Genomic DNA, 27,318 nt, shown 5'->3' on the forward strand with positions numbered 1-27,318 from the left:
ACAAAAATATGAATCCAAAAGACTTCTGGATGAAATAAACATTTACAACGGCATCGGCATAATTTCTAAAAACTAAGATAAACCACTAGAAACTTCTTCAGAGGCACCAGAAACAAGAACTTCCCTCAGGGCCACTTTAAAATTCGATGGGCCTAGCACCTTACTGCACCCACGCTCATCAAATTTCCCGAAATATGGAACGTGTGCAGTTGCCTGAATGCTTCAGTGACTCTCTTCACTGCCTGAAGGACAATTTAATTATTCATGGTCACTTTTTCCTGTACCTTCTGAAGAAACCTGCTTCCCGCCCACTTTCTTCCACTACAATAGGTTTTTTTTTTGTTTTTTTTTTTTTTAAAAGCAAGCAACAAAACGCAGAAGCCCTGGGTCGTGTGCATACCTGTGGAGTGACGGCGCTCCCCCAGTGGAGTGGTTTGGGGACTCCGGCGCCCCACCCCGGGGACGGCTGGGCCTCTAGCCGGCTACATTCCCTAGTACGGAACCCTAACTTTCTACAGCTGGGCCTGCCTCGCTTCCTTCCTCTTTCACCTGCCAGCTGCCGGGCTGGGGACTAACCGCTCCCCCAAACCCCGGCCGCCCCCGCCGGGTCCCCGCGCCCGGGGGAGTTACCCCAGCGAGGTGGCAATGCCGCTCGAGTCTGAACGCGTGGTGGCTGCGCCGGGAGGGCTCCCGCGACACCTGCGCGGCTGTGCGGGCGGGCGCCCCGCCGCCACACCGAGGGGGTTCCCGCCCCCGGCCTGCGGGCTCGACGCCGGCGGCCGGCGCTCCGCGGGTGACAGAGCTCTGACAGTCCCCAGGAGAGACCCCCGGCGTTCCCGGCGCCTCGCTCTCCGAAGTCGGAGAAGCAACAGCCTCCCGGGCTCACCTTGGCGCCGGAGAGGTGCAGGGAGTCGGGGCGAGAAGGCACCGCCGCACAGAAAGCAAGCGAGGCGTGTGGGGGGATTCGGAGAGACCCTCAGCCCCGCGACGGATCCGGGAACCCCGTCGCCGCAACACGCCAGCCCGGGAATCCCTGCCCCCCCCCCTCCCCCTGTGGAGCCCGCACGCCCTTTCCAATCCCGTGAGGGCGCGGGCAGCCCCCGGCGCACCCGTCCACCTCCCACCCGGGCGAGGGGCGCTGCACACGCGGAGAGAGGCAGCTTGCACCCGAGCCCAGCCGCTTTGTGCCGAGCTGTCACCCGAAATCCGCCGCCGCCCCCGCGCCCGCCCCCGGAGCCGCGTGCCCCGCACCTGGGAGCGCGGGCGGGACGCCGCGCGCCGGCCGCAGCTGCCGGCGCCTCTCCGGAGCCGCGCGCCGCGCGCCGCGCGCACAAGACAGCACGATCCGCGCCGCGAGCCGCAGCCCCCGCTCGGCCGCCGCCGCCGCCGCCGCTTCCGCCCCTGTCACGGCGTGACCCGGGGTGGGAGGAGCCGGCGGGACGAGGGAGGAGTAGGGTCCCCGCCTTCCCCTTCGCCGCGGCGCTGGCCCCGCCCCGGCCATTTCCGCCGCGGCGCAAGCCGGGGCGCCTGGGGCGGGGGGCGGGGTCTGGGCGCCGGGGAGGGGGCGGGGTCTGGGCGCCGGGGAGGGGCGGGCCCGGGGGCGGGGCGCGCAGTCCGGGCCCTCGGGGCCCGAGGCGGCGCGGGAGCCGGCTGCAGAGTGCTGGCTGCGAGCTGCGCGCGAGGTAGGCTCACCTGCACGCTGAGAGGGGCGGGGGAGATGGCTGGACTTGCTGGGGGAGCTTGTGATCGGATTCCGGAATGGGGCACCCTGATCAGCGTGGGCAGCCCGGCAACGTACGCCCCGAAATGGAATCCAGGAAGCACAATGGGATCTGGGAATAACGAGGTCGCGTCGTGAACGACCTTTCTGAGTCCAGGATTTTAAAGTGCCCCCAAAGCATCGTCCTCTGTTAGTGGTTTTTAAGAAAAGGGAAATAACGTGTTAAATGGTCAGCGATGCTCTAGGGGCGACGGCGGGGGTGAGGGTAGGGATTGGGGGGTGGGAACTGGGGTGCTGGAAAGATTTTGTCTTGCTTCAAGGTTGTTACACAGTTGTATGCATGTCTAAATACTGATTGAGCCATACTGTTCAAATTTGTGCACTTTAGAGAAGTTATTTTTCAATTTAGCAACGTTTAAAAATAAATCTAGGGGGCACCCGTGTGGTTCAGTCCGCCACTCTTTTTTTAAAAAATATTTTTATTTATTTCTAGGAGAGAGAGAGAGAGAGAGACAGCGTGAGCAGGGGAGGGTCAGAGAGAGAGGGAGTCACAGACTCTGAAACAGGCTCCAGGCTCTGAGCCGGCAGTCAGCACAGAGCCCGACGGGGGGCTCGAACCCACGAACCGCGAGATCATGACCTAAGCGAAAGTCGGACGCTCAACCGACTGAGCCACCCAGGCGCACCCCCCCCTTTTTTTTTTTTTTTAATATTTTTATTTTCAGTCCGCCACTCTTAATTTCAGCTCAAGTCGTGATCCCAGGGTTGTGAGATGGAGCCTGCTTACGATTCTCTTCGTCCCTGCCCCTCTCCCTTGCTCGTGGACGAGCTCTCTCTGTAAAAATAATAAAAAATAAAAATCGAAAATAGAAACATGGTTTTTTTGAAAAGTTGAGAGAGAAAACCGTACTTGAGAGTCAGCCCAGGGAGGATTTGGGGGCCAAACTAGCACATCTGTTTCCGTGTGTAGGTAGGAATAATTGTGGATTTTGCCTTTCCTGATTGTTATAATTTGTACTTTTCTTAAAATTTTTTTTGAGAACATGCACAGGCACGTGGGGGAGGGGCAGAGGGAGACACCCTTAAGCAGGTCCCACGCTCAGTACACAGAACCCGCTCCCCACCCCCCACCCCCCAGGAGCTCCATCTCAACACAGAGAGATCATGACCTGAGCCAAAATCAAAATCCTGAATGCTTACCTGAATGCGTCACCCAGGCACCCCTATAATTCACACTTGTAATAGAAAGAAACTTCTTATTCTCTAAAAAGGCATGTGGACAAGTGTACACTGAGAAACTTAGAACAGCTAAGAGTTTGGTTAAGTTATATACAGGATGTTAACTTCTGTTTCAAGTTTGTGTGAAAGGAATGGAAGTGTACCATTCCAAGTTGCCCTGGTTCTATGATAAAATTATGTTTTATGAGAGCTCAAGCTGAGGTTCCAAAGTTTCTGGCTGAAAATGTAGATGCCAAAACTGCAACTCTTTTTTGCTTTTCTGTACCCAGTGTAATCAGACAGTTGCCCTTGACCTCTCAGAAAACTGAGAATCACCTCCTGATATCAACAGGACCTTACAAAAGCCTTTGTTCATGAATGTTGGCTGAGAAGTGAATTTATGTTCTCCGCTCCAAGGGAAGTCCCTTCTTAAATCCCAAGCACACGAAAACCAAATTTTGCAGTAAAGGGAACTTTTCCAGAAATACCTGCTTTTATGTGATGTTTACTATTCTTACGGATAAATCGTTAAATTAGACCCACCAATAATAGCATGCGAGCATACTCCAAACTAGTTTCACTAATGACTCAAAGGGTATGTTAGTATGGTGTTGTATTGTCCTTAGTGTAACAGGGGTCACATGGAAAGGACAGGCATTTTCCTCCTATGTTCAGATGGACTTGGAGTTATGCTTAAGTGTCTTTTTTCCCCAGTTGTCTTGTGTGCCTTTTCTCATGCAAAAATAAATTGCAAGAAAATTTATTTGAAAACACAAACTTATGGAATAGAGACAGGACATCAAACCCATATATCTAACTTTGCTCCTTCCTGAAAGCCCACCAAAACAGCAATAGGGTAGGGGCGCCTGGGGGACTCAGTCGGTTAAGTGTCCAACTTTAGCTCAGGTCACCATCTGGTGGTTCCTTAGCCGTGCCGGGCTCTGTGCTGACCGCTCAGAGCCTGGAGCCTGCTTTGGATTCTGTCTCCTGAGCCCTTTGCCCCACCCCTCTGTCTCCCTCTGTCTCTTTCTCTCTCTCAAAAATAAGCATTAAAAATTTTTTTTAAAAAAACAGCAGTAGGGTAGGGAGACAAAAGCAATAAAATTGCAGATGGGCAAGTTGGTAAAGGATTTTGCAGAGTGAAGAAAGCTAAATTCTTTTTTTTTTTTTAAAGTAGGCTCCATGCCCAATATGGGACTTGAACACATGACCCTTGATCTCTTGAACCTGAGATCAAGAGTCACATGCTATACCAGCTGAACCAGCCAGGTGCCCCTGAAGAAAGCTAAGCTTTAACCAGTCATGGATAAGGCCAGTAAGCAACCCCATTTGCATTATAGAATCCCCACATGCTCAGGAATTACAGCACTAAGTTCCTCTGGGAGGTGAAAGGGTGTGGTTGAATGTAGGAGCATCCTTTGAAATTCTGGTTCAGAAAAGGCTAAATCCCCAGACCCCTTTCCCAAGTCCCTGCAACACAATATCTATCTCTTGCCACACCAGCAGACTTTGGGGGTTTATTCCCTGCAGAAGGTAAGGAACCTCTGGACTGGGGAGATACAAATACACAGTTAGGGATTTGAGTGCCATACTGAAAATGGAGATTAATTGAACACAGGCAAACTGAATGCTGCAACCTTCTCAGTTGTGTCCTTCTCTTTTGTGAGTATAGAACCATGGCTTCCAAGGACTTGATCCTTGTCACAGGGACTGAGAGATCCATCTATGGAAAGTCTAACCAGTCAAAAGAAGACAAAGATAATGACATCTAGATTTCCACATGAAATCCACTCACATCATCCTTAAGGTGAAGCTTACAGTCAGTGAGCCCACCCACATATTTAAACATCTAATCAGCTTTCTGTACTATTCTTAAATATGAGCAGATATAAGAACTGCTAGGCATTTGAGGAAAGTCACCAGTTGGAAAGACAGAAGACAAAAAACAGAAAAAGTGACTCATAAGCAGCAGACTATGCAGATAAATAAGACTGATAGCAGGAAAGAAAAACCAAATAAAAAGTTTTATTTAAAAACTAAATAGAGAAAGATACACATGAAGGCAGTCTCTCAGAAAATAGAACAAAAGATGAACAGCTGGAAAATGGGGGGCAAAATACGAGAAATTTACAATACTAGGTCAGGATAGTCTACAGCCAAATAAAAGGGGTCTGAGAAAGAGAAATAGAAACAAAAGGTGGACATAAATTATTATCTGAATAATTCAAGAATATTTCCAGCGTTGAGGATTATGACACAGATTAAAAAAAAAAACTCAGCCAAATGGTTGAAAACAGATTCAAAAGAAGGCATAGAATTATGAAATTGGAAAAACTAGGGGCAAAGAAGAGCTTTAAGCGAGAGAAAAACATTGACCTGGAAAATATCAGGATCAGAATGTCTTTGAACTTAAGCAGTACCCCTGGAAGCGAGAGGACAATGGAAAGACTTTTTTTTAAATTGTGAGAGGAAAAGATTTCCAACCAAGAATTCTATACCTAGCAAAACTAGGTATAGAAAGATCTGGAATAGTTTGAAGTCATGTTGTACAAGAAAAATCACGAAAACCTTTCCTCCTGGGCACCCTTTCTTAGAAAGCTGCAGGGGCGCCTGGGTGGCTCGGTCGGTTAAGCATCCGGCTTCGGCTCAGGTCATGATTTCACAGTTCGTGGGTTCAAGCCCCACGTCGGGCTCTGTGCTAACGGCTAGCTCAGAGCCTGGAGCTGCTTCGGATTCTGTGTCTCCCTCTCTCTCTGACCCTCCCCTGCTCATGCTGTCTCTCTCTCTCTCTCTCAGAAAACAAAAATTAAAAAATTAAAAAAAGAAAAGAAAGGATAAAAGAAAGATTCATTAAGAGAAGAAGATCTTCAGGGTAATAATCAAGAGCAATGCCAGAATGCTAGCTCTGCAGTAGGAACAGGGAACGTCTAGGTCAGAAAGCTCCCAGAGAGTCTTCTCCAAGATGCTGCTATTGGTAGAATATCTGATAAGAGACTGAGAAAGTACCTACAGGAGATTGGGACAACTGGTAGACCTTATAGCTGAACTAGTCAGAGGTACATAGGGATTTTATATAAATGAAAAAGTAAGACAGTTATTAACTAGAGAATAAAAAGTTGTGCAGAAAAGGAAAAGTAATCATAGAATACTATGTGGTTTAGCTGTGACTAGTATTTAACTGGTCGTAATAATGTTTACTCCAAATGTTTAATTAAAAATCGGCCACGTCTATGTTGGAGTGCCTGAGTAGCTTAATCAGTTAGGCATCAACTCTTAGTTTCAGCTTAGGTCATGATCTCATGGTTCGTGAGTTTGAGCCCCTCATCTGGCTCTGCGCCAACAATGCAGAGTCCGCTTGGAGTTCTCTCTCTACCTCTGTCCCTTCCCTGCATGCATGCAGGTGCATGCACGCCCTCTCTTTCTCTCAAAAGTGAATAAGCATTTTTTTAAAGATCTAATTCAGTTTATTTAAAGATCCTTCCTGATATGTAATATGAGGTAATCAGACTCGCTGAGAAGTAATCTTTTGGATGGCTTTTCCTTGGATGTTGAAATATTTTTAAAAGCCACACTGCTAAGGATAATAGGTTCTCTTTTTTAGGTTTATGTTGAGAGAGAGTGGGGCCATGTACTTGGGAGTGGGGGCGGGGCAGAGAGAGAGAGAGAGAGAGAATAAAGGATAATAGGTTTTTATTTCATTCATCAATAGAATTGCGATGCCCTTAAATGACAACACTTGTAATGTTGTAATATTTTCCGTGCAGGTATCGGAGGCATCTGTTTGTAAGGCAAAGTGTCCACAAAACTATGGATGATAAAAGCACTTTACTCGATGTTAAAGAGTACCCCGATACCGAGGTACAGAAAAGCCGAGTACTGACTCTGGAAGAATGGCAAGAGAAGTGGGTGGACCATAAAATTGGATTTCATCAAGAACAAGGACATCAGTAAGAAATGTTTGGTCTATATAACAGCGACACGCTCCATCTGAAACTGACTCTGGAAATAGACTGACATCTGAGACTGACTCTGTGTAATATAGGTACACAATATCTGACTGATTATAAGGTGCACTTTTTTAGTTTTTCACCTTTTAGCATCTCTGAAACACAGCGCCTCTCTGGCATGTCTTAGGTTAATCAGCAATGTTAGCTCTTTCCAGGGTGTATATAGATCATGGTGTCTTACAGTTGAAGGCATCTGAGATTTATGAAATACATCTTTTTTTAAGCCCCTGTAGCACCTGTGTATTGATCATGCATATTTACATATATGGCAGATGCCCGCCTTAACGTGTATCTCTTTATACTGAAAGGTGGCGGTGTTCCGACTTTGCTTTCCAATAGCATGTGTTCAAATGTAAAGTGTTATCTATAAAACACTTTTTCCTCCTATATGGGGGAAAAGAAGCTGAGGAAAAATTAATATGTGAACTAGGATGTTGAGCAGTGGGCCAGTGCTCAGTAAAGTGGTCAGACTTGTTCAGGCAGCTACTCTGACTTCCCAGGGGATTACATCATCATCGTCGTTACTATTACCATATTTTCACACTGAGTGGTAGTTGGTGCACCTTCCCAGAACCATTATATGGGTTATTTTGTCATGTGGGTGGCCTCAGAAAGCCACATCTCTACAGAGGGAATTAACTGCAGAGTTAAACTTTTCAGAGTCTGAGACATGAACACACATTTAGAGAGCTTCCCATAAAATGAATGTTGAAAAGTTCAGTGGGCCCAGTGGCTCCCAGTCTCTTTCTCTCTCTCTCTCTCTCTCACACACACACACACACACACACACACACACGCATACATTCAGGAATTAGTAAAGAATTTTCAAAACCTATCAACCAAGAAAAATAACTTTTAATTACAAATGAGGAAAGTTCCAGGGTTAATGAAATCAGATTACTTACTAGCTATGAAACTAAGCAAGTTATTTAACCTTCTTTTTCTTCATTATATAAACTGGAGAGTGTAATAATGAATGTTACCTATTTTGTAAAATTGTAGGGGATATTAAGTGAGATAATGCATGAAAAGTATTTAGCATCATACGCTTGTAGTCCTTTCCTCTGTGCGTTGGGCTAAAGAAAGCAGAAATATGTATTTTTTTCTTCCCAGGTTATTAAAGAAGCATTTGGATACTTTCCTCAAAGACGAGAATGATCTGAGAGTATTTTTTCCTCTTTGTGGAAAAGCAGTTGAGATGAAATGGTAAGAGCAGATGAGAATTAACACACTTTCTTGTCTTGATGACAAGTACTTTTGGCGAATATTTAAAAGGATAGAGGTTTAAAAATTCCACTCCCAGAAAATACACAGGGATTCTTCATTTATGGTAGGCTATTACTGCTGGGTTCATAGAGATAATATTCTCAGACAGTAGGACACAGCAGTAACAGAGGTGTGGCCATTCTGTATTGAGCTTCTAAGAAAAAGTATAATTTATTTATAATTATATAAATATAATTATGATTTGGAACCAGTGGTGGGGGCCCAGGGGGCACAGGCAACTAGCCTTCTCCCTTAGGTCTGCGATATCTTTGTGCACAGTTTCCTTTTTATAGGTGGCTTAGGAATTTGGCTGAGTTAATTTTAAGATAGTTTGATTAGAGGTGGACAGACAAATTCAAAATGAATTACAACTCTTTGGCAAGACAACATGTAGCCCACGGTTCAATTCTACTCTCCCCTCCAACCATGAGCACATAGGCAGTTGTTTTCAAGAATCATTGTTACAAAACCATTGATGAGGAAAGTATTTCTTGTGAGTAATCGAAGAACTCACTTTAATTCGCGCAAGCCACTATTACTATAGATTATCCTAAAGTCACAAACCTGGCAGTCGTCTTCTATACGTGACTCAGTTGTGGTAATCATGCCCGGACATGCCAAGAAGTACCATTAATTTATTACCTTGAGGGGCGACTGGGTGGCTCAGTTGGTTAAATGTCCAACTTCGGCTCAGGTCATGATCTCACGGTTTGTGTGTTCAAGCCCCATGTCAGGCTCTATGCTAAGAGCTCAGAGCCTGGAGCCTGCTTCAGATTCTGTCTCCCTCTCTCTACCCCTCCCCTTCTTGTACTCGCTCGCTCGCTCTCTCTGTGTCTCAAAAATAAACACTAAAAACATTTTTTTTAACTTATAATCTTGAATGTTGAGAATTTTGATGATTAGGCAGGAAAGAAAATTTTAAAGTATTAAAAAGATTAGTAAATGAAAACTTGAATAACTTGAAAATGCTCCGTTTCCTATAAAAACGTAGGTGGCTGACCCACAGAACGTGAATGTGTTTGGAGCTGATTTTCAAGTACAGATGTGGCGTTCTTGCAGCCAGCACACCCACAGGCTCAACTTGTTGCTGGGCATCTGTGACATGGGTGCTATGGCTTAAGATTCCACTGTGGCCATGACATTGAGAATATTTAAACTATATTACTAGACTTCTCCCTAACCAACTCATGGAACCAGAAGAGTTGCTTTGGAAACTCCTTACAAGAAAAGCATGAACTCTAGAAACAGACGGTCTTATTGCCCTGTGGTTAAGTGTTCACAATCTAGTGCTAGCAGAGGTTTTGCGACAAGATTAGTAAATGGAATGAGGAAACAGACAATTAAATGTGATTGTCACATATTTGGGTCCAAAGTCATGTGTAATAAAGATATCAGAGCTGGGCACCCGGGTGGCTCAGTTGTTGAAGCGTCTGACTCTTGATCTTGGCTCAGGTCATGATCTCACAGTCCATGAGTTCTACCCCCGTGTCGGGCTCTGCACTGACAGCTTGGAGCCTGCTTGGGATTCTCTCTTTTTCTCTCTCTGCCCCTCCCCCACTCGTGCTCGCTCTCGCTCTTTCTCTCAAAATAAATTTAAAAAATGTAAAAATACCACAACTAAGCTGTTAGAATTGCAAGTTTATTATATTAGAAGAGTTTTCATTTATGTGTCTAATTTGTGTGTTAGGGTCTATACGGACATCAGATGTGAATAGATAACTATGAGGCAAGACCCAAAAGTGTTAAAATGTTTAAGACATTTGCTTAGGTTTTTTTTTAAGGATGGTATATTCCAATATAATCCAGCCTATGCCAGTCTATAATAGGCTATAGTCTGTTTTTCCGTATGTCAAATATAAATAAAAATCTTCACAGCCAGTGTGGATAACTTTGTATGAAGAATTAAAAAAAAAAAACCCAAAATCACTCCCTGGAGGCACCTGGCTGGCTCAGTCAGTAGAACATGCACCTCTTGATCTCAGGATTGTGAGTTCAAGCCCCACACTGGGCATGGAGCCTATTTAATAAAAATTTTTAAAAACTTTTTTTTCAATCTTTTAGTATATAAACAAATAATACAATAAAAATATTCTTCGTATATTAACTTACGAATTCAGTGGGAAATATGAAAGTTGTTAATATGTTTATTTTAGAGCTGTAAAACAGTTCATGCTCTGACCTCATTGAATGTGGTAGTCTTGTGCAGACGATAGACGATAGATACAGTCTGTTCTGCTATACCTCTTTTTGAAAATGCTGCTTTTACTGTAACTCCACCAATAAATCAGGGGACAATTTGAGCGTGACGTGAATTTCACATTCACTTAGGTGTGATTTCTTTTTTTTTTTTTTTGAGAACAAGAGAGACAGAGCACACGTAGGGGAGGGTTAGAGAGAGAGGGAGACACAGAATCTGAAACAGGCTCTAGGCTCTGAGCTGTCAGCACAGAGCCTGACGTGGGGCTTGAACTCACTGCAAGATCATGACCTGAGCTGAAGCTGGACGCTTAACCAACTGAGTCACTCAGGCGCCCCATTTATGTGTAATTTCATCTACAAGAAACATGAGGGAAGAGCAGCTGAGTGAAGCTGTGTGTGAAGGGACAAAACACACCCATGCACACACCCCACTCAGTTCACCAGTGTGCCCTGAGCCACTCCCATCCACTGTCGCTGTGAGAACTCTAAAGTCATCCCCTTCTCTCAGTGCAGAGTAACTTAGAAGCCGCCTTCCTGCCAGCGTTCACTTCTGTGAGTAAGGTCTTCCTCAATGTCACACTCAATGTCACAATGCCACAGTAATATTTATATATTTTGTAACCATATAATGTGTAAAACTGTACCATCATTGCTATTTGGTTCCTGTCTTCTTTTTTTTTTCCTTTCATGGGTTTTTTTTTCCTTAAGAAATCTCTACACCCAACATGGGCTCAAACTCAAAACCCTGAGGTCAAGGGTCACATGCTGTACTGACTGAGCCACCCAGGCACCCTCTGCCTTTCTTCTTTTTAATGTGGCACTGACAAGTTTTTTTTATCCTAATGTATTATTTATGCAATTTGCTTCTAAATTTTCACTGTATATTTTTGAGAAAATCCAGAGTCACAGAGAGAAGTTATGACCAATGTGTAAGAGCTTTTCAAAAAAAATTAAAGTATAATTGACATATAATATCATGTTAGTTTTAGGTGTATAATGATTTAATATTTGTATATATTGCGAATCTCCACAGTAAGTCTATTTGACATCCCTCACCATACATGGAGAATTTTTTTTTCTTGTGATGAGGACTTTTAAGATCTATTCTCTGAGCAACTTTCAAATATGTAATATGGTATTATTAACTATAATACTGTATAACATCCTGTGCATTACATCCCCATGCCTTACTTATTTTCCAACTCAGGATTTTGACCCCCTTTCACTCATTTTGACCACATTCCACCCCTGCAACCACCTGCCTGCTCTCTGAATCTATGAGCCTTTTTATTCTTTCTTTCTTTTTTTAGACTCCACGTGTAAATTTGTTTTAATAGTTTATTTATTTTTGAGACAGAGGGAGACAAAGCATGAGCAGGGGAGGGGCAGAGAGAGAGAGGGAGACACAGAATCTGAAGCAGGCTCCAGGCTCTGAGCTGTCAGCACAGAGCCCGATGCGGGGCTCGAACTCACAAACCACAAGATCATGACCTGAGCTGAAAGCAGATATTTAACCCACTGAGCCACCCAGGCGCTCCTAGATTCCATGTGTAAGTGAGGCCATACTGTATTTGTCTTTCTCTGTTTAACTTCTGTCATTTAGCATAATGCCCTCAAGGTCCATTCATGTAGTCACAAATGGCAAGATTTCATTCTCTCTTTTTTTTTTTTTAAGTTTATTTATTTTCAAGAGAGGCAGAGACAGTGTGACCGGGGGAAAAGGCTGAGAGAGGAAGAGAGAATCCTAAGTAGGCTCCGTGCTGAATGGCTGAATGATGTTCCATTGTGACAAAGTTTTTTTTATTTGTGTCCCACTCCCATTTTCCCCATAAGCCTTTTGGTTTTTATTGCATGGTTTCGCAGAGCACAGTGATTTTGAGGGCTGCCTATGTTGCATTATAGCAGAACTGGCCGTATGTGTTATTTAATTTAAACTAAATCACACTGGCCACATCTCCTGGGCTCAGTACCCAGTGTGCTTAGCGGCCAGTGGATTGGACAGTATAGGTACAGACCCCTCCATCATCACAGAAAGTTTTAATGGACAGGGCTGGTTTAGAGAAATTATAAAGCATTTCCAACCTGCAGGATGCTTTTAAATTAGAAACTCTTCAAGTCAGATCCATTTGTAGTAGATCAGTGTTTTAAGGTATGGTTTTTCAAATTTTTTATTTTTTTTCTAAGGTCATATAAATCAATTTTTTAGAATTCCAGGTACCACTAAGCTTAAAAATATACAGATCCACTTCCCTACAAGTTCTGTGAAACCCTTGAACCCGAGTGTATGCTAATCCCCTAAAATTAAGGGAACTGAATGTTTATTGGGGTATGCCCTTTAATTTAGTAATATATCCAAAAGAAAATTTTTAAGTGTGACTAATACGATTTCATGCAGGTTTGCAGACCGAGGACACCGTGTAGTAGGTGTGGAAATCAGTGAGCTTGGGATTCGGGAATTTTTTACAGAACAGAATCTTTCTTACTCAGAAGAGCCCATCATAGAAATTCCTGGAGCCAAAGTATTCAAGGTATGTTTTGTTTTTGGTAAATAAGTATTTCCATACCCCACCGCCCCCACCATGAAAAAGGTTTTTCTTAGTGTAAATTACTCTACATATGTCAGATGTCACATGACTTCACTTTATCAGATTTACCTGGACACTATAGAGTTTAAAGAACTAGGGCTTAAAAAGATGATAGCTAGATATGTACAAATGTAGTAAAGAGCTGATGTTGGGGCACCTGGGTGGCTCAGTTAGTTAAGTGACCGACTTTGGCTCAGGTTTTGACCTTGCCGTTCGTGAGTTTGAGCCACACATCAGGCTCTGTGCTGACAGCTCAGGACCTGGAGCCTGCTTCGGATTCTGTGTCTCCCTCTCTCTGCCCCTTCCCTACTCATGCTCTGTTTCTCTCTCTTTCTCTCTCTCTCTCAAAAAACAAATTTATTAAAATAAATTTTTTTAATGGCTGATGTCAAAGCCTATACATACTCATGGTTTTGATTTGGGTTTGTTAGTTTTATTTATAAACAGGCATTTCTGGGAATTTCTTGCGCCGCTCCCTGCAAAGGACATTGAAGAGACCAAAACATAGTCCCTGCCCTAAAGAATCTCTTAGCTTCGGAGAGAAGAGAAACAAAGAGAAAGCTGTTTGTCACACACGGAGCTAAGTGTAATGACACAGGGTATAAAGGGTACAGACAGGAGAGTCCCCTAACCCAGCTTCTCAGTGCTCACTGAAGTGCGGTGACACATAGCGCTGGGACGGGCAGGCCGTCTAGTGCCCGGTCTCGGATGCCCTGCAAAGCTGATCCTTCATCCTGCGCAGGAAGGGTTTTAAGTAGGGGCCCGATGGAGCCAGATTTTCTTTTGAGACAAACCACCCTTGTGGCGTCAAGGGAAGTAAATTTGAAAGGAAGTGGCCTCCCAGCTGTGCACAAAGGTCCAGAGAAGAGCTCCTGAAGGCTGGCACTGGGGAGAGCGAGAAGACCGAGAGGGGAGCGGGCAGCTCTGAGCAGTGTTTAGGATGTCAGACTGGCAGGATGTAAGATGCGCTGAGTGTGGATCGAGGCGGAGCTGAGTTTGCTCTTTCAGCCAAGATGACTGGAATGGATGGCAGAGAATAAACGAGAAACAAGCTCAAGGGGCGGAGAAAATAAGTTTTCGTCTCGGGATGATGAGTTTGGAGTTTAAGGGACCTGTGGAATGGTGAAGGCATAGCGGGCAAATGGCTTTCTGTCTCAGGGTGGCGTCTGGGCCGCAAGTGATAGATCTGGGAGTGGTCTTCACCCTGTGACCACAGCTAGCCAGGGACACGGCTTCGCCTCCGTGGGGGAATAATGTGGGGACAAAAGACCACCCAAATGGGAACAAGAAAGGCTGTTCTTTGTTTTTTTTAGAGAAAGAGAAAGCACATGAACAAGGGAGGGGCCGAGGGGGAGAGAGAGACACACACGCAGAGAGCCCCAAGCAGGCTCCGCACTTTCAGCACAGAGCCTGACACAGGGCTCGATCCCACCACACTGAGATCACGACCTGAGCCAAAATCAAGTCACCCAGGCGCCCCTAGAACCTGCTGACACATCATCAGCCACAGAAGTCACGGGTCCAAATTCTCTAGTCCTACATGGTCTGGCCATTGTCCACCAGTACATTCAGTCTCTTACAAAGTACTCTCCTTTCTAAACATTGACACTAACTGTGGGTCAGTAGGAGGCTCAGATAGTACTTTATTTTACGGCTTCCTCTCCACTCCCGTTCTGAAATCGTCTAAGAATCCCAGGGTTTACTCAGTACAAAGAGGCTAGTCCTGGAGCAGTCAATGGCTCTCAGCCTCCGGGGCACATTTGCAGAGGGCTGTGGGTCTTTCAGAATTCCAGATCTGAGGGTTCCCCCCAGCCTGTTACATCAGAATCTCGAAGGGTGGGGCCAGGCATCAACACTATTCAGAGCTCCCCAAAGTTGAGACTCCCTGGCTGTCCCCCCTGCCCACACACCCACCCCTCTGCGTTGCCCCCCACGGTGCATCCAGACTGGTTTTTAGAGACCCTTCCTCTGGGACGCCTGGGTGGCTCAGTCGGGTTGAGTGTCTGACTTCGGCTCAGGTCATGATCTCCCGGTTCGTGGTTTGAGCCCCACATCAGGCTCTGTGCTGGCAGCTCAGAGCCTGGATCCTGCTTCAGATTCTCTATCTCCTTCTCTCTCTGACCCTCCCCTGCTCACGCTGTCTCTCTCTCTCTCTCTCAGAAATAAATAAAACATTAAAAAGAATTTAAGAAAAAATTTTGGGGGGGTGCGGCTGGGTGGCTCAGTTGGTTAAGCGTCCAACTTCAGCTCAGGTCATGATCTCACGGTTCGTGGGTTCAAGCCCCCCGTCGGGCTCTGTGCTGACTGCCAGCTCAGAGCCTGGAGCCTCCTTTGGATTTTGTGTCTCCCTCTCTCTCTGACCCTCCCCTGCTCATGCTGCCTCTTTTTTTTTTTTTTAATATTGAAAATAAAAGCATTTAATATCTCTTAAAAGGCAGCCACACCTGCTTTTATCCTTGGTGGGGAGGAGGCATTGCCTCTTTCAGAAATAAATAAAACATTAAAAAAATTTTTTTAGAGACCCTTCCTCTATTTGTAAGTCCCTGTTGGTGCATCATTTCAGAATAAAATCCAACAGGTGCATGTGGACTCCTGTTTTTCTCTCTTGCATTCATCAGCTCATTGGCCTGAGCACCTTGTGGGCAGAACTATCCCAGGTTCTAGAGAGTGGGTGTGAAGTTGGCACAGCCTCTGACCGCGGTGAGGACAGGCCAGTAGAGCAGAGCGGCGTGGGCACAGAGTAACATTACAAACAGGATGGTCTGTAGCGTTCTGGTTGTGCCTGAGAACGTGAGAACCCGGAAGACAGAGCACAGCCTGCCCGAGAGCACCAGGGAAAGGCCGTATCTGGATGTATCTGCCCACATCACACGGGGTGGGCTGGGGCTGTGCGGTCCAGGGATGACCTGGACTCTGCTGTGTCCAGGGATGTGAGAAACCTGGGGGTGGGGCTGAGGGTGAAGGGCAAGGAAAGAGAGGTCCGTCCACACAACCATACTTTGCATGAATGACGTTAAAAATATCTGACCTTTGTCTACCTGCCTGTTTGGCCTGTTTACCTATCTTTAACAGCGTCAAAATATCAGGAGTCTGCTAAAGTAAATATTGTTTAAATTGAACAAGCTCTGGAACGTACAATAGCTATCTAATCTTCAGGGTTAACTTCTCTCTGAGTTTTCTCTTCAAGTTGATCCAAAAGAACCCCATATGGGTCTAAACAAAAGCGCCATTAAAAAAAATTATTTGCAGTACAATTCCATTCTTTGTGTTTATTTTTTTAATGTTTATTTATTTTTGAGAGAGAGCGCATGGGGGAGGGTCAGAGAGAGAGGGAGACACAGAATCAGAAGCAGCCTCCAGGCTCTGAGCTGTCAGCACAGAGCCCGATGCGGGGCTGGAACTCATGAACTGTGAGAACAGGGGGAGTGGGGACAGACGATCTAAAGCAGGCTCTGTGCCGACAACAGTGACCCTGATGTGGGGCTTGCACTCACACACCCTGAGATCATGACCCGAGCCAAAGTCAGACGCCCAACCGACTGAGCCCCCCAGGCACCCCACATTCTTCATGTTTAATTACATATTCTCTCTCTACCCCTTTTGCTTTGCCTCTCTTGTCTTTTCCTTCACCATTCACATATCTCCTAATTAAACAGAATTTTTTTTTCCTTGCCTTTCCTTACAGAGTTCTTCAGGGAACATTTCATTGTACTGTTGCAACCTTTTTGATCTTCCCAGGTAGGACTGAATACCATCTCTGCACTTTTTTTTTCTAAATTTCTTTTTTTTTTTAATGTTTTATTTATTTTTTGAGAGAGACAGAAACAGAGTGAGCAGGGGATGGACAGAGAGAGGGAGATACAGAATTGGAAGCAGGCTCCAGGCTCTGAGCTGTCAGCACAGAGCCCGACGCAGGGCTCGAACCCACAAACTGTGAGATCATGACCTGAGCCAAAGTTGGATGCTCAACCGACTGATCCACCCAGGCCCCCAGCACCTCTGCACTTTTAGTAACTTGAGGGCTTGCCAGGCAGTGCTGGGTGGGGAAGGGTCTTTTCATTCCCGTCGTTTGCTTGCAATAGCATTAATTTGAATCTCTGCCTTGCAGTTCTTTTTAGTACAGCCTACATGTCTGCACATTTGATATCTTTGTCCCTGGATAGCTTCCAGGACACGGAAAACATTCTTATGACTCTAGGCAGGTAGGGGGAGCAAGACAGTGTCTCCACTTCACACCTGGTCTGTAACAGAAAGGAGTTTCGAAGTGCAGAAGGTGGTGACATCTCATCTCTGGAAAGTCCCAGATACTTGTTCCCGGAACTGGGAGCAGATCGTCACATAGTCCTCGGGGCCTCCTACGTACTCCCAGGTCAGAGAGGAAAGGGGAAGCTAGCTCAGCCACCAGCCCCCAAGACTGGAAGTTGCCCCTGGAGACTCCCCAAGAAAGCAGACTGGAGACCCAATTCCTTAATAGCCGGTGAAATACCAGCACGCGCCACAAGGGGCGCTGTTCGTCTTGTTCAGGAATTGATTTTTCTTACGTTGTATTGTTTTTCTTTCTTCCGGACAGAGTGAACATCGGCAAATTCGACAGGATCTGGGATAGAGGAGCGCTAGTTGCTGTTAACCCAGGCGATCGTAAACGGTTAGTGATTTGCTTTCTTTAATTATGTTGGCTTTTCCTTTTTTGGCCTACTTAATTTAATATGCCGTACTTTTTCTGAGCTCCAGAAAATTAGACTTTTACTATTTTGAAATAGCTTACTGTGTCCGGAATTAGAACATCTACATCCAAAACCCTCATTGTGTGAAAAGGGTAGGATTTGGCCATGCAGACCTGGGGACAAGGCTATGGCACTTATCCCTTCTGAGCTGTGTTGCCTTGATCAAAGGTGTGCAGTTAACTCGCACACCACCCCATCTGCCTCTGCTAATGTTACCCGCTAGCTGACTAACCGCACCGGGCATTACTCGAAACATTCTATCAGCACCCACCAAAAAACCCTGTGGTGCGTATGCTACCATTATTCCCATTTTACAGATGAGAAGATTGTGGTCAAAGAGATTAACTTGCTTGGGATGTCTGGTTGAGGGACCGATTTCGGCTCAGGTTGTGATCTCCTGGTTCGTGGGTTCGAGCCCATGTCGGGCGCTATGCTGACAGCTCAGAGCCTGGAGCCTGCTTCGGATTCCATGTCTCCCTCTCTTTTTTGGCCCTCCTCTGCTCACACTCTGTCTCTCTCTTTCTCTCTCTCTCTCAAAAATGAAAACAATAAACATTAAAAAATATTTTTTTTAAATCAAGGAGATTAAGTTGCTTGAGCAAAGTTAGGCAGCTAGAACACAACAGAATTGAGATTCAGACAGAGGGAGTTTGGTCAAAGCCCATGCTCATGATCCCTACATTATTCTACCTGCAAGAGGGCTCATGGGGAGTAAAGGACAGACACATATGACAAGTGCTATTTGTTCTCCACAATTACTGAATGTTACCTGCCGCTACGTCAGAGCTTTTGTTACCATTCTTATCGAACCTCACCTTGTTAGAAAGTGAAATGTGAGACAGCAGTCTAAAATGTGGCCACTGCTATGTACTTTCCAATTCAAATATTGTTCACACACTTACTTGGAGATAGCATATGAAAGCTGAATTATTTAGTCGTATAGAGGCAGACTTTTTTTTTTTAAGTTTATTTATCTATTTTGAGAGAGAGAGTATGAGCAGAGGAGGGACAGAGAGAGAGAGTCCCAAGCAGGCTCTGCACTGTCAAGGGGAAGCCCCGCACTAGGGCTTGATCCCAGGAACCACAAGATCATAACCCTAGCCAAAATCAGGAGTCGAACATCAAACGACTGAGCCACCAGGTGCCCGAAGAGGCAGACTAGGATTGCATGCACCTCGGTGAAATAAAATGTTTATTTTAAAGAAATTGTTTCAGGAGTAGGGCTTATTGCCAAACCTAATCTTCTTTAAATACACTGTGCCACATTTTCTTTTCCTTTTTTTTAAAGATTTTATTTTCAAGTAATCTCTACACCCAACATGGGGTTCAAACTCACAATCCCAAGATCAAGAGTCACACGCTCCACTGACTGAGCCAGCCAGGACCCCCCCCCCCCCCCGCCCTATGCCTCATATTATTAATATATATTTTCCTTCAGTGATAATTCATGTTTATTTTTGAGAGACAGAGACAGAATTGAGTGGAGTGGGGGCAGAGAGAGAGGGAGACACAATCTGAAGCAGGCTGCCTGCTCTGAGCTGTCAGCACAGAGCCTGACGCGGGGCTCGAACTCACAAACTGCGAGATCATGATCGGAGCCAAACTCGGACGCTCAACTGACTGAGCCACCCAGGCGCCCCATTGAGTGAATATTCTCGCTCCTGTTCTCCTCTCCCTTTCTGTTGCCATTCCTCCTCCTTCACTGGTTTTCTCAAACCCTCCCCTTCCTCATGTGCCTGCAAGTTGTCATTCCCTAAGGGACCATCGTTAGCGTTTGCTTGTGGCTCCCTGTCTCTCACCCTTGCTCTTTGCTGAGGACATCAGTTCTGTTACTGTCATTCAGTTATTTAGCAAATGCGCACTGAGTTCCTACTGTGTTCTAAATATACACGGGGAAATAACAGAAAAAAACTAACACGTGGCATTTGCCCTCACCATTTTTATATTTCCAGCTCTGTTCTTTCTCTCAAACATCCACATCACATTGCAGTGTGAGGTGCTGTGCATTTCTTGTGGGACATCAATGTGCTTTATCAACTTAAAGTACCACATGCGGCCTCTTTGGCTATAATACACCACGCGTGTATATTGACCCCGATTCTGCTAGTTGTCTGCCTTTGTAAGTGTTTCCTGCGCTCCGAGGATGTCTATCCTCTCTGTGGTTAGTCCTTCTCTGGGCTTTGGTGTGTGTGGTTAAGATCCCCAGGGTGGTGGGGAGCGAATGGGGAGTCCCAGAGCTCACTTTGAGGGCACAGACGACGCACAGTGTGTGATTTCCCCGCTGGCTGGCATAGTATATATATTTTTAAATGTTTATTCATTTTCGAGACAAGAGAGACAGAGAATGTGTGGGGAAGGGGCAAAGAGGAAGACACAGAATCAGAAGCAGGCTCCAGGCTCTAAGGTGGCAGCACAGAGCCTGATGTGGGGCTCGAACCCATGAGTTGCTAGATCATGACCTGAGCTGAAGTAAGACGCTTAACCGACTGAGCCACCCAGGCGCCCATGGCATAGTATATATTTAGCACACAGTCAGAGCTTAATACTTGTCAGTTAAACAAATGAAAGCCAATGAGATCCAGAGCAAAGAAAAGTACACTGTTTCCTATCAGCCACTACTACCTCATCTGTGCTAGATATAAAGACCATCAGAGTGGCCTCTGGACTGTTATTTCATGGTTAACAAAGAGTAGTGAGACTCCCGTCTAGAAGTCTGGGTTAGGGAATCCAGTCCTGGCTTGGACTCCCTGATTCATCCACTCTCTTTCCTCCGAGCCCAGCCATGTGAGCGCGCGGGCGCGTGTGTGTGTGTGATCACAGCCCTAAGCACACCTGAGAACATGTTGGCCTTTCTTACCAGAATAACAACTTACTTCAAGCCAGTAAAAAGATCTTTATCTTAGTTCTGGTACATAGCATGTTACTGCCTTATCTCATTCTTGTCATTAATACCGGGCCTCTCTCTGCTTCGACCGCATACAGGCAAGTCCTGAGATGCTTGGCTGCTGGGGCTCCAGGTCTCCAGCCTAACATGAGTCAGTGGGGCCTACCTCTCCTTTTTGTGAATTTCTTGAAAGTGGATGCGAAAGTCCACATTCCGGAAGGAATGGAGTGTGTCGGTGCTAAGAAACCCTGCCAAACCAGTCTGACTCATCCCCTTCCTGGGGATGGCAAGATTCTTCTTCCTTGTTCTTAAGACCAAGAATCAGAAAGCTAAGTACTGATCTCTGTTAGCAGGGCGCCTGGGTGGCTCGGTCGGTTAAGCGTCCAACTTCGGCTTAGGTCATGATCTCACCGTTTGTGGGTTTGAGCCCCATGTTGGGCTTTGTGCTAACAGCTCAGAGCCAGGAGCCTGCTTTGGATTCTGTGTCTCCCTCTCTCTGACCCTCCCCTGCTCACCTTGTCCCTATCTCTCTCTCAAAAATAAATAAAAGACATTAAAAAAATTTTTTAAAACGTTTGCTTTGGTCCCGTGTTTTCTCTTACAAGGACATGCGATCCACTCAAGCCAGCCTAACTGGGGGAGTCTGCTAAAGAGAATAACAGGAGCTAACGTAGGTGCTTACCACATCCCAGACAACGTTCTAAACATTTCATGTATGCAAACCCATTGACTACTACTCAGAAAAACCCAAGTCAGTTACTAGTCGTATCCCCATTTTATTGACAAGAAAACTGAGGCATGGAGAGATTAAGAGCTTGTCAAGCTTACATAGCCACTAAGCAGAGGAACTGGGCTTCATGCTCCTGCATCTGGCAAGGTCCGTGCTCCTAGTCCCCATGCTGATCCCCTCCCCAGTTCCTCCCAGAGCTCTGCACAGGGATCACAGGACATCCATGCCCACTAGAAACCGCTGTACCAGAGTCCGGGGGCCTCCCTCAGAGCTGAGCAGTCTGTCTGTCTCGGTCTGCCTGTCCTTCACAGCCTCTCTGCCTCCCTGTACCCCTCCGCTGTGCTCCTACCCTGACCTTGGCTTCCCCCATTGCTGCTCCCACATGTCTGACTTCTCACAACCCCCAGCGGCAGCCAGCGCACCCCGCAAAAGCTCCAGCTTTCCATACAGCGGCGACAGCTAACCAGCACCTCCTTTTTGGGTCTCTCAATTCCGGTTCCCAGTGCAGTCATCTGATTGGCCCAACTCAGCATTCTGTACAGGGGTCACTCTGCCCATGGGCCCCGTCCGAGTCAGACCCCCATTCTGAACCAACCGGACATGGCTGGGAAGCAGCCTCCCCTGCTTTCCGGGCGGGACACCTGCAGCAAGGACTGTGCCCAGGGCACCCGTCGCTCACTCTGTCCCCGCAAGGGCTTTGATTTCACAGCCCCTTGAATTGTTGCCCGTTTGGGAGTCCTATCCCTCTCCAGCTCAACAGAGGAAAGGGATTGCGTCTCGTACGCAGTCTTACCCATGTGCCTCTGGAGAGGACCCAGTCGCCTGAGATACTGTTAAACCACAGCAGCCCAGGCCCCACAACACACCTACTGAATCAGGCTCTGAGGATGGAGTGCGAGCATCTTTTTATTTCAGCAGATGCTCAGGTGACTGATACCCCGCTGGCCCGGGCGGCCCTGCCCCAGAGCTGACAGCGCTTCCAAAGTGTGTGTTCAAAGCCCACAGGCCTCCGAGTACCCCGTCAGGCTGGAAAGAGCCTCTGCTTGGCTCTATGTGACAGCTTCCGGTCGGATGAGCTCTGGAAGCAGGCCGCCTTTTGATTCCTAACTTTACTGTTTCCCAGCTTAGGCAGGTGATGTAATTTGCAGACCCGATTTCTGACATTTAGAATACAAATCGACTGCAGATAGTCCTTAGAAGAATTAACCTTAGTAACGTAGGTCAAAGGGAACCTGGTTTCCCTCCCTGCCTCTCACCCCCATGCAGACTTTATAGAGAAATGTGTCTCAGTCAGTTGAGTGTCTGACTCTTGATTTTGGCTCAGGTCATGATCTCACGGCTCATGGGATTGAGCCCCATGTTGGGCTCTGTGCTGACAGTGCAGAGCCTGCTTGGGACTCTCTCTCTGCCCCTCCCCTGCTGGTTTTCTCTCTCTCAAAATAAATAAAGAAACTTGAAAAAAATCAAGAGAAACGTAATACCTTAACTCTGTTGTGCTCTTTTTAGCTACGCAGATACAATGCTGTCCCTAACGAGAAAAGGGTTTCACTACCTCTTGGCTGTTCTTTCTTATGATCCCACTAAACATCCAGGTAAAGTTTTTTGTTGTTTTTCCTTTTTTCAAAGAGGTTGCGTCTTTTCCTGATTTAAGTCTATGACCCGGGATAGCATTATTTGCTCCTGATTTAGTTCACAGGAAGAACACTGCCTTTTATCCATGAAGAAAAGTCTGCTTTGGGCTAATGGAAACTGTAAATGTTTTTTTCCACTTCCCACTCAGTCCATGTTTTTCTCGCTCATATTCTATTTTGTTTGCCATTCACAGCTCAGACTGTAGAGGAGAGGAAGGAATGGATGTCCCTAATATGAAAGGAATCTCATGAGCTCAGGAGTAGGAGGGAGAGAGATCGGTTGCCCTGGTTTGGAGAGAGCATATGTGGGTCATCGCTGGTGGTGGGGATGGGTTAGGTACCCAGACACGCCCTCACAGGAAGATGGCAAGATGTGGATATGGGGGGGTCAGAGGTATGCAGAAGAATCTCTAAACTGCATTTTTCTAATTTAGAAAATTTTTAAATTTATTGCACTCTTTCATAAGGATCTTTGTTTTAAACTTAGAAAAGTGATAATATTCTTCTGGACTCTTTTTGATGTGCTTGAACATTGGAAGCTCAGTCTTTGTCAGGACCGAACTTTTATTTTCAGGAGGAAGTGAAAATCAAATATATAGACTTTTATTGTAAAAAATCCCCTTTTTGATTTTTAACAGAGGGTTTTTGTTAAGTGCGGTGTTTTATAAATATTTACATATGCTAGTATTTTTTCCTGCTTGAGTAAATCAGATCTTAAAACCTCATTAAAAAAATGAGACCTAGTGTCCATAATTAAGTCTAGACCAATCAGATAGAAATTGCCCTCAGCTCTGCTAACCTGATTTAAATTCCATTCCTAAATAGGAGGCTTAAGGCAGGAAGGACTTGTGGGCAGAGAACAGCACAGGCTCTATCTGGGGGTGGGACTCACAGTACCTCATGAAAGGGGCAGCAGCTCAATTTCCTAAAAGGTAAATGGCCTGCAGCAAAGTGGGAGGGATGTATGGAGTGGGAGTGAGTGCTGGAGTCATGGAAAATCAATACTCCAGAAGATGAAGGAAACGCCAAGGAATCTCTTCATGAACTTCATTCTGATTTGAAAGTTCCCAAATCCCGAAAACTGGACACCAACATGCAAAAGAATGAAACTGGACCACAGAGAAGGAAACAATCAACAAAACTAAAAGGCAGCTTACAGAATGGGAGAAGATATTTGCAAATGATTGACTGGGTAAAGGGTTCATATACAAAATACATGAAGAACTGATACAACACCCAAAAAACAGATAATCCAATTAAGAAATGGGCAGAAGACATGAATAGACACTTTTCCAAAGAAGGCATCCAGATAGCTAAAAGACACATAAAAAGATGCTCAACATCGCCCACCATCAGAGAAATACACATCAAAACCATGATGCAGTATCACCTAACACCCATCAGAAATGGCCAAAATTAAAAACACAAGAAACAACAGATGTTGGCAAGGATACAGAGAAAGGGGAACCCTCTCGCACTGTTGATGGGAATGTAAACTGGTGCGGCCACTCTGGAAAACAGTATGGAAGTTCCTCAAAAAACTAAAAATAGAATTACCCTGCACTCCAGCAATTGCTCTACTAGATTTTTACCCAAAGGATACAAAAACACAGATTCAAAGAGATACATACACAGTGTTGTTTATAGCAGCATTATCCACAATGGCCAAATTATGGAAATAGTGCAGATGTCCATTGACTAATGGATGGATAAAGAAGATGTGGTGTGTGTATATGTGTATGTGTATACACACACACACACACACACACACAGACACACACAGGAATATTACTAACCCATGAAAAAGACTGAAATCTTGCCTGTTGCAAAGACATGGATAGAGCTAGAGAGTATTATGCTAAGTGAAATAAGTCAGTAAGAAAAAGATAGATACCATATGATTTCTTTTATATCTGGAATTTAAGAAACAAAACAGATAAACATATGGGGGAAAAATAGCAGTGAGCCAGAAAACAGACTCTTAACTATAAAGAACAAACTTAGGGTTGCTGGACGGGAGGTAGATGGGGAATGAGTTAAATAGGTGATAGCGATTAAGGAGTGCACTTGTGGTGATGAGCTCTGGGTGTTAATATGTAAGTGAAATTATGTTGTGTATAGGATAACTCTAACTAGGTCACTGGAAATAGGCTGAAAAGTGGGTCCTGAGAATTTCTCTTCAGAATTAGATCTATAGAAAGTATTCTTTACCATGTTTCTCTTTTACCTAGGCCCACCATTTTATGTTCCAGATGCTGAAATTAAAAAATTGTTTGGTAAGTTATTTATATTTCAAATAAAATCAATGAACTGTTTTGAGCTGTTACCAACTATTAGTGTCTAGCATTTTTCTTAATGTTTTTATATTTATTTTTTATTTTGTGAGGGAGTGCAAGCAGGAAGAGGAACAGAGAGAGAATCCCAGACAGGCTCTGGGTTGTCAGCATGGAACCCAACACAGGACTCAGTCTCATGATTATGAGCTGATGACCTGAGCCGAAATTAAGAGTCAGATGCTTAACCCACTGAGCCACCCAGGCGCCCCGTATTAGTGCCTAGAAGTATATAAAATCTAAAAGTCAGAAGCCATTTTATTGAAGACTGTTTTATTCTAGAAAATGGACAGATCTCTGTAATATGCCTTTTTTTTTTTTTTTTTTTTTTTTTTTTTAGCTAAGTGGTGTGCTTATGTTAAAGGCATTTGAATTCCTTCAGAGAGATGGTATGTTTAATTTAGGTTTTAGGAGTTATAAGTGATGATAAGGATTCAGAGTTCAGAAAGTTTGCCCTTAGCATTTCCCCATTTTCATTCAAAGGCAAAGAAAAATCTTCAGTACTGCTTTTAAATCATTCATTGTGTCTTTAGAAGAATCCCTAGTGGGTTCTTCATCAACTTCAAAACTTGTTCCCTTTTCTTGTTTCAGGTTCAACATGCAACATTCATTGCCTTGAGATGGTTGACGTTTTTGAAGAAAGACATAAAAGTTGGGGGATTGACTCCATTGTTGAAAAACTGTATCTATTAACGGAAAAGTAAATGAGACCAGGAAAAACAAGTAGTATCAACATGTTTTTGAGCAATTGACAGTTATGCTAAGGCATGAAAACATACTACATGACTCGGAAAAAAGTTGTTCACAAGTCACATAGCAGATCTTTGCACAGAAATATGCGTAACTTTATAAAAAAAAAATACAAATAAGTTGGTAAAGGAGAGTGTAATGGGGGTGGTCAAAGAATATACCTGTTTTCCTTAGAGATTGCAAGAATTTTTTACAATCAGCATGTCTTGTATAGTTTTAAAAATTAAAAATTTTAAAGGGACATCTGCTTGTTCAGTCGGTGGAGCACACGACTCTTGACCTTGGGGTTGTAAACACCCCGTGTTGGGTGTAGAGATTACTTAAAAATAAAATCTTTAAAAAATAAATTAATTAAAATTTTAAAAAAAAATTATAAAAGTAAAATTAAAAATAGTAATTTTTAAAGTAAAAGAAATGCAATGCATGTTAACTTAAATAGAATAGGGGTAAACAGATTATTTTAGAGTAGTTGAGTTGTTTCCAGAGTTTTCTAAAAATTGACACTCTATTAAATTTAGAGCTATCAAGGCCATGTAACACTTTAATAGGGTTCAAGGTAAAAGATAGTGGTCCAAAAATTATATAAAATACTAGCTTCACTGCAAGCCCTCATATTCTCAATCCTAGCAGCCCTTTTCACAATTTTTCTCCTTCTATAATTTTATATATAACAGAATCAAGAAGCATATTTTAAAATGTATTAAGTAAATGAACTTACATGGAAAAAAACATTTTTCCCGAACTGTGAAAATAAATTTAAGAAGATTTTTCTCTGAGTTTGGCAGATTTTTGTTTTTCTTAATTTAATCTTATTTAGGGGCACCTGGGTGGCTCAGTCAGTTGGGCATCTGACTTCGGCTCAGGCCATGATCTCGCAGTGAGTTCAAGCTGGGCATCGGGCTCTGTGCTGACAGCTCAGAACCTGGAGCCTGCTTCGGACTCTGTCTCTCTCTCTCTCTCTCTCTCTCTCTGCTCCTCCCCTACTCATACTGTGTCTCTGTCTCTCAAAAATGAAGAAATGTTAAAAAAAATTTTTTTAAACAAAAAACCATTAATCTTATTTAAATGATAACATGAAGTACAGTGTATTTAGGGCTGGATTCATGGCTCTTCATTATGATTCAAAGCTGCTCAGTTTTTCATTTGCAACCACACTTTGTTAAGTCAGGCATTCCTCCCTGACCATACGCCCTAATACCTAAATGATTTGCAGTGTGAAGCTCGTGCTAATAGGATAGTGTATATTATAAAAAACAAACGGGGTGATTCTG

At 44.7% G+C, this 27,318-nt stretch overlaps 2 protein-coding genes across 2 annotated transcripts in view; one reads left to right on the forward strand and one right to left on the reverse strand.

Annotated features, from left to right (window-relative positions):
• The window catches only part of KDM1B (lysine demethylase 1B), a 55,356-nt gene extending 54,026 nt beyond the window's left edge, over positions 1–1,330 (reverse strand). Inside the window, exon 1 of the mRNA XM_039248587.1 lies at positions 1,252–1,330. The gene's annotated coding sequence lies outside the window, so the exon portion shown is untranslated. The remainder of the gene's footprint in view (positions 1–1,251) is intronic.
• A 271-nt stretch (positions 1,331–1,601) lies between these two features.
• Positions 1,602–26,388, forward strand: TPMT (thiopurine S-methyltransferase). The gene is made up of 9 exons (XM_039248573.1): positions 1,602–1,682; positions 6,703–6,885; positions 8,059–8,151; positions 12,806–12,938; positions 16,681–16,733; positions 17,566–17,640; positions 22,840–22,925; positions 25,196–25,240; positions 25,889–26,388. Exons 2-9 carry the CDS (start codon positions 6,746–6,748, stop codon positions 25,999–26,001), a joined length of 738 nt encoding a protein of 245 aa, XP_039104504.1. The 5' UTR covers positions 1,602–1,682; positions 6,703–6,745; the 3' UTR covers positions 26,002–26,388.
• The last annotated feature ends 930 nt before the right edge of the window (positions 26,389–27,318 follow it).

The sequence above is a fragment of the Hyaena hyaena genome, unplaced genomic scaffold, assembly GCF_003009895.1.
Source record: "Hyaena hyaena isolate Hyena2069 unplaced genomic scaffold, ASM300989v1 scaffold_313, whole genome shotgun sequence".
NCBI lineage: Eukaryota > Metazoa > Chordata > Mammalia > Carnivora > Hyaenidae > Hyaena > Hyaena hyaena.

What these genes read in the sequence shown, in the direction of transcription:
- TPMT (XM_039248573.1), top strand. Translation starts at nt 6,746, where the DNA reads ATGGATGATAAAAGCACTTTACTCGATGTTAAAGAGTACCCCGATACC. An exon ending in AAAGCAGTTGAGATGAAATG is followed by an intron (nt 8,152 to 12,805) that starts GTAAGAGCAGAT and finishes GATTTCATGCAG; the next exon opens with GTTTGCAGACCGAGGACACC. An exon ending in AACCTTTTTGATCTTCCCAG is followed by an intron (nt 16,734 to 17,565) that starts GTAGGACTGAAT and finishes TCTTCCGGACAG; the next exon opens with AGTGAACATCGGCAAATTCG.